The following is a 7,252-nucleotide window of genomic DNA, read 5'->3' on the forward strand; positions in this document are numbered from 1 at the left end:
GTCTTTTCCACCATCTAAGGTTATATTTAAATAAATTATTAGATCAGGTATTATCTCAGGTTATAGACTGGAAATGTCCCTTAATTATCTTTGAAAGTTATTAGGGTTGGCAATCTGTCTCTCCTGATTTGCACCTTTTGTGTTCTAATTCTCTGTAAACCTATTTTATAACCTCAGCAATTGACATAATTTCTTCTTTGTTATTTTCAGGAGCAAGTTATAATCCTCATTTAGGTGAAACTTTCTTTACTTCTTCAAATATTCTTTCAAAATCCTATATCATAATCAAATAGCAAAATGTCATCCATGTAATAGTAAGTTATAGATTTAGAAAATTGTTTATACATTATTTCCAATGACTGACTTACAAAATATTGACACAATGTAGAGCTATTGAACATTCCCTGTGGGAGGATAGTCCACTGATATCTCCTAGCAGACTGAGAATTATTATAAGTAGGCACTCTGAAATCAAATTTTTTTCTGTTCTTTTCTTGTAAAGGTAGAGTGAAAAAATAATTTTTTAAATCAATAACTATAAGAGACCATCCTTTAGGTATAAGGGAAGGCAAAGGAATTTCAAATTGTAGAGAGCCCACAGGTTGAACTACCTTGTTGACAGCTCTTAGGTCTGTCACCATTCTCCATTTTCCAGACTTCTTTATAACAAAAAAAATACAGGAGAATTCAAAAGGCTGGTTGAGTCTTCAATATGGTGAGCATCTAGTTGCTCCTGTACCATCTGTTCTAAAGTCTGCAGTTTCTCTTCTCTTAAAGGCTATTGCTTAACCCATATGATTTTCTCAGTTAACCATTTTAAAGGTAGAATCATTGGTACCCCTGAAGGTTTGCTAGCTTTTTTTGTTTTACAGCCTGAATGGCTAGTGACTTTTGTTTATAGTTTATAGTACCTGATAATATCCTTCCCAGAAACATGAGTTTCTGAGACTGCAGTAATGTTAATCCTGGTATTCCATTGCCACAGCAGGTCATGACTCCAGAAATTTACTGTGATATTAGCCACATATGATCTCAGCCTTCCTCTCTGTCCTTTTCCCTCTATGCATTCAATTCATTTCATGCTTTATTTCACTTGAAATAGGGTTCCAATTCGTAGGAATTGAACATTTGCCTCTTGAAGCAGCCAATTATGATTCCAAGATTCTGGAGTAATGAAAGTCACATCTGCACACATATCTAGTAATCCCTCATTTACAATGTTACTTATACACACTCGTAGCTTTGGTCTTTTACCATTTATAGTTGTCTGCCAAAATATATGTTTCCTATTTCCTATTGAAATCTTTGATTCATCCTCCATGTTTCATCCATTATCCAGAGCAGTATCATTTTTCACAGCAGGCACTGAAATTTTTAATTTTCCTGGTGAGACAAGTCCTCAATAGTGACTGAGAATTACTGGATCACATTTTTTGACCTGGGGGCCTAAAGAGCCCCCCCACCAAGGAGTTTCCCAATAGTTTCAGGTTGCCTTGTTTGTTTGTTTGTTTTTTAATCAATATTCATTGGTCCAGTGTCAGCCTTTGCCACTTCTACATAATCCAGAAAGTTAAGATCTTCTATATTTTTAATGCCCAGAAAAGACATTAATCCTAGGATTGCTTTGTCTACAATCCCTTCTCAGATGTCCTTTTCTACCACAATTAAAATGTTTGGTATTTTGATGTCTCCTACCCAAGCATTAGTATTATCAAATGTTTCACTGTTCATTATAAGCAAGATCTATTCATTCTTGGGTGCTGGTCTAACCACTAAAGGTTCAAGTATCATTTGCATTCTAAGTTGACATTTTCAACTGTCAGTGATTCAAAAAGTACTCATCTAGCTTCTCAGTCTGTTACTCCTATTTGCACAGCCTTAGTTAATCTTTGTAAAAAAAAAAAAAGCACTAATGGGGTTTCTTTGTCCTTGTTTAACGCAGTATATGACTCATCCTTTTTCCTAGTTCCTGAATACTCTCCCAAGCATTTAAGGCTGCTGTGTGGCATAGGAACAAAATGTGTTAATCATAAAGAGCTTGGTCCTGTTTGTCAACATAAGTGCTCTCACCAGAATTTGGTCTTAGGACGCCTCAGATCTTTTTGCTCTTCCCTGTTGTCCTAAAACTTTTGCCTATTCTAACTAGTAGCACTTCCACAGTAATCATAACCCATCTTCCAGGGCCACTGTAACTAACTGAAGCCAATTACTTGGGGTAGTCTTATTGTTTAATTTCCTTTAGATCATTCATACCTATAGGCTGCCATTCACATTCTTTGAATACTTTCAGGTATTTAGTACTGGATGGCTTGCCAGAGGAGATCTAGATAGCTAGAACCCTTGGTAAGTCATCTCTGACTCTGACACAAACTGGCAAGGCTAAATCCTGTCTTTGTACCTCCACCCCCTGATCATCAGTTCTGATAATTTCCTCAATCATTTGAAATCATTTTGCCACTCTCTTTTGTAAAGCCTGAATCTCTTGACCTGTGAATTTTTCTAATGTTTTCGTTGACTCAAATAACCTCTGGTCCTCATTCTGCACATATGATTCCATGGTATGAATTTTTTCCATTAATGATAACTTCTCATCCTTGGATATTATTTGGATGGCGTGCCAAGAGCCTTCCTGGAGAGAGACTCTACCTGCTAACTTATCATAACTTTTAAACAGATTTTGATTGCCAAATTCAACAGTATAATTTATTTCAGATAATTTTTCAGTACCCTTTGACACTAATTGAATTTTATCTGTCAAAGTAATGTTATCCTTTTCAATCATATTAATTTTTCAGTTAACTTTTGATTTTCAATGGTATAAATCCTGTCAGCTAGCTGTTCATTATTAGTCCAAAAAGACTGTATTATTTCTAAAAGTGCCTCATTCTTAGCCTGTTATCAAACCATTATTTTAAAGATATAATATGGAAAAAAAGCTAAATCCCAATATCAAATAAATGAATGCATCAGAAAAACCATATGAGCCTTGTAGAATATTATCCATAATATAAACAAAAATGTTGTTATATTTCTGGATGGTGATAATGGTCTGCCATTATATAACTTTCAAATTTATTGATTAATTTTTAATCAAGTGAACTTTCCTCCATTATGATAGTTCAGTAAATTGCTATCTGGAAAAACAAGCTGGAAGCTTCCCAAGTTGCTGTGTGCCAGGGAAAGCAGCAGGGGGAAAAGTGAGTGTGAGCTGGAGAAATTGCCAAGTCTCTGCATGGTGAGGCTACCAAAGAGCTACCTCTGCTGTGGTGCGGTTTTGACAGAAAGCCACATAGATGTAATCAAGCCAGGTGGGCCGGGGTAGGAGACTTTTAACCACAAACATTTTGAGCTGGTTCCAGTAGGCATGGAATTGGTATCCATGTGAATTTTTACCCCAAAACTCTGGGCACCAAATGAAGCACTATCAATAAAAGCCCTGTATGTGTATTTATTTTCATATAAGACTGGTACCTTTTATAAATTTTGAACAACATGTATCCTATCATGTGGTTGACCTAATTTTATAAATTCTATAGAAAGATCATATATGTCTTACTAAACTATTCCTAAATTTTTGTGAACTTTGAATTAAAAGTAGGAATTTTCCTCTAAATTTAAAAATTTATTTCTATAAAATATTTTCTCATTGTTAGTTGACCCTTTCAATATCTGCAGATACACATACTTTCTCATTATATTCTGATAATTTTACTCTATTTTCTCCCTTAGACACTCAAATGATTTTAATGTTAACTTTATTTTGAGTTTTATTTTTTAAGTATCTTATAGTAGTGTGTCATAAAATCATAAAATGTTTTTACTCAGGCTTACTTTTAATCTTTTGAGAAAATTTTCATATTACTTTGAAATTTCTAATATTAAATCATCAGTGTTTTCCATATTAAAAAAATATTCCCTGAAACACCACTCCAGCCTTACAGCCCAAGACACATAAGTGCTGCCCTGGTGTCTTAGACCATGGTGGGCTTGTGCCTCTACAATCAATATGTGATGGAAAGTGGAGATAGAAAAACAGAAGAAATCATGAGTTTGGGAGTGAAGTGGAACTGAAGAAATGATGACTGTGAAAGATGAGAGGGTCGAGGTCTGCATGGTGTTATTTCCAAGTAGGGTGAACAGATGGTGTACAATAGCCTGGAGCTTGTGCAGAGATGTACTCAGTCCTGAACCTTCTGTCCAGCTTTAGGATCGCCCTGGTTCTGGGCAATGATGGAGGCCTGAGATGAAGAAAGGTTCACTTTCAGGATAGGACCTCATCAATGGACCACCTTGATCAGTGATGCTCCCAGAGGCCATGTTGATGTCAGTGGTCCAAGATGTTGCCCCAAGCTGTGACAAAGCCTAAGATCTATGTGGAGAAATGCAGTCTGCGCTGCTGTCTAATACCTTGGTGATGTCCTCGGGATTTGCTCCCTCAGGAAACCATACTGATGTGAGTATGTGAGCCACCTGAGTAAATGCTGAAGCTCTGAATGGGTCAATGGTCCTGATATGACCAAAGACCATGTTGATATCTGTGGCCTGGTCAGGGTTGTTACCTTAAGCCATTTTAATATCCATGGGAGTGGGAAAGCTGGACCTACCACTCATGGAAGAGCTTCCCCCTCGAAGAGTCTCACAACACTGAAATGCAGGAGGTGGTGTGTAGGAAAGCTAGCCCTGCCTTATTTCTGCCACTATACAAATTAATTAAAAATAAGAATTTTTCCATGATCATTTTAAGTTTTAGTGTTTTTAAATGCAGTAATAAAACTAGAAAAAAGTTAATATGGCATGAGTCAAGTAAATGGACTATCCTGGAAGTAAGAAATCCATTTAAACAGTTCCATAGTAAAAGTGACATTACACACAATGGAACAAGAACATATGAAAAATGAAAATGTACATTTAATAAAACTTGTAATCAAAATGTACTTAGTAACTTAGAAAGTGTCATTTTTATTTTAGTTTAGGCCCCTAAACTGTGGTACATGCATTTTTCAGTCTGTTCTTTCCACGCTCAGGTTTGGTATTTTCTGTCACTGTATCTAATGCTCTATTTGTTTTGTTTTGCATTTTATCTTATGCGTTCTGCTGTTGAGATAATCATTCCCTGTGTCCTATGTTTAAACAATAAAACTTGTAATCAAAATGTACTTAGTAACTTAGAAAATGTACATCTATATTGATTGTGTAGCTCTTCAACACAATTCATGGAACTAAGGAAACAGTATTCACTATTTAAGCTCACAAAAAGAAAGTTAATAAAAATTAGAAAATAAAATAATTATATGGCATGAAGATTTGTATGCAGATATCACACTAATATATTCAGTATATGCATTAATTTTGGTATTTTGGTAATTTTTAATATACCTCAGCAAAATAAAACAAAGACATGTTTAACAACTTGACACAGTACCAGAAAATATTTAAAATATTGATATGAATCTCAAAATGAACTTCAAAGCAAATCCTGTGTCAAGTCTAATGGAGAAAATAAGATGAAAGTACCAGGATATTTAGAAAGTGTTTGATTGCTGACAATGAAAGACTCAAATTATTATGAGAAAATATTTTATGTCATTTCATGGAAATAACTTTTCAAAATTAGAGGAAAATGTATAATCTAATTTAGATATAAAATTTTGAAATAAGACACAAAAATATGAACTAGACAAGCATAAATGATACTGACCATCAAAATTTGTTAAATAAGCTGTGGAAAGATAGATTTTAATCAATATAATGTATATTTAATTTGGTAGTAATGAATTTAATTATAGTTTTTAAATTATGATACTATTGTTTTATAGAAGGAACAATGAAAATCTAGGATAGTACCAATAGTAAAAAATAAAATTTAGTATGCAAAACTTTGAGATACCTTTGACTGAGCCATAAATTATTGATAATGTTGCTTTTAAATGATTCCCCAGTTTTGAGGGAAACTTAAAGTCAATGAAAAGGCATTTTTCTTAGTAATATCTTCTTCAAAGCATTTTTTACCTCTGTATTTCTTAAACTATAAATCAGAGGATTCAGCATTGGGATGACAAGGGTGTAGAACACAGCCACGATCTTATTTTTTTCTGGTGAGGAGATGGACCCAGGCTGGGCATACATGAAGAACACAGTTCCATAGAATAAACTCACCACAATGATGTGAGAACTACAAGTGGAGAAGGTCTTACTCCTGCCGTGGGTGGAGGGGATCTTCAGGACAGTGGAAAGAATGTACCCATAGGAAACCAGAATGATGGTTGTGGTGGAGACGATGATGAGGGCAGAGAGAATAAACAGCACAATCTCATTCACAAAGGTGTCCACACAGGAGATCTTAATCAGAGCCGGGACATCACAGAAAAAGTGGTCCAGCCTGTTTTCTCCACAGAAACGCAAGCTGAAGGTGAACCCTGTTTGTATCATGGAGTTGATGCATCCACAGATATAGGAGCCAGCCACCAAACGAATGCAAGCCGACTGAGACATGCGTACAGTGTACAGAAAAGGTGAGCAGATGGCTGAGAAGCGGTCATATGCCATCACGGCCAGGAGGAAACCTTCTGTCCCAACAAAAAGAGCAAAGAAAAAGAACTGCGTTGCACACTCATTGTATGAAATTTTCTTGTCCTTGGAGAAAAAAGTAGCTAGAGTTTTGGGCGCGATGACTGTGGAATAGCAGAGATCTAAATAAGATAAATTTTGGAGAAAGAAATACATAGGTGTATGAAGTCTGGAGTCTATTTTAATGACAATTAACATGCTGATATTTCCCAACACAATGGTCAAATAGATAAACAGGAACAGTAAGAATAAGGGAACGCGTGCTTTTGGAGATACCGAGAATCCCAGCAGAATAAACTCTGTCAGCTCCGTGTCATTCCTGCTTTGCTCCAACTTCATAACTGAGACCTATCTGAGAAAAGAGATCGCAGGGCACTGTGGTCAACTTGTGGTTCCTTTCGGGAAAAATGCTAATATAAATTGGTTCATTTTTAATAACTCATTTGACAAGATAGTTTTGAATTTAGATTAGCCAGTGTAGTGTCAAAGATGAAGCCACCCATTAACTCTAACATAATACGCCCTGATATAAATTGAGAAGTGTGAATAGAGGTAGGCACACTTCTGGATTGGATTCTACCCAGTCAGGTTAGGATACTTAAGAGTTTTCAACCTAAGTAACTCTAAGATGGCTTTTAAACTCTCACCACATCAAAGTCCTCTTCTGTAGGACGGGAACTGCTAA

At 35.6% G+C, this 7,252-nt stretch overlaps 1 protein-coding gene across 1 annotated transcript; it reads right to left on the minus strand.

The window, feature by feature from the left end:
• Positions 1 to 5,958: 5,958 nt before the first annotated feature.
• LOC125390034 (olfactory receptor 9S13-like) lies at positions 5,959 to 6,906 on the minus strand. The gene has a single exon (XM_048418795.3). The coding sequence runs from the start codon at positions 6,904 to 6,906 to the stop codon at positions 5,959 to 5,961; it is 948 nt and encodes a 315-aa protein (XP_048274752.3).
• Between the last annotated feature and the right edge of the window lie 346 nt (positions 6,907 to 7,252).

Source organism: Myodes glareolus, chromosome 26 (genome assembly GCF_982192425.1).
Source record: "Myodes glareolus chromosome 26, mMyoGla1.1, whole genome shotgun sequence".
In the NCBI taxonomy this organism is placed as follows: Eukaryota; Metazoa; Chordata; class Mammalia; order Rodentia; family Cricetidae; genus Myodes; species Myodes glareolus.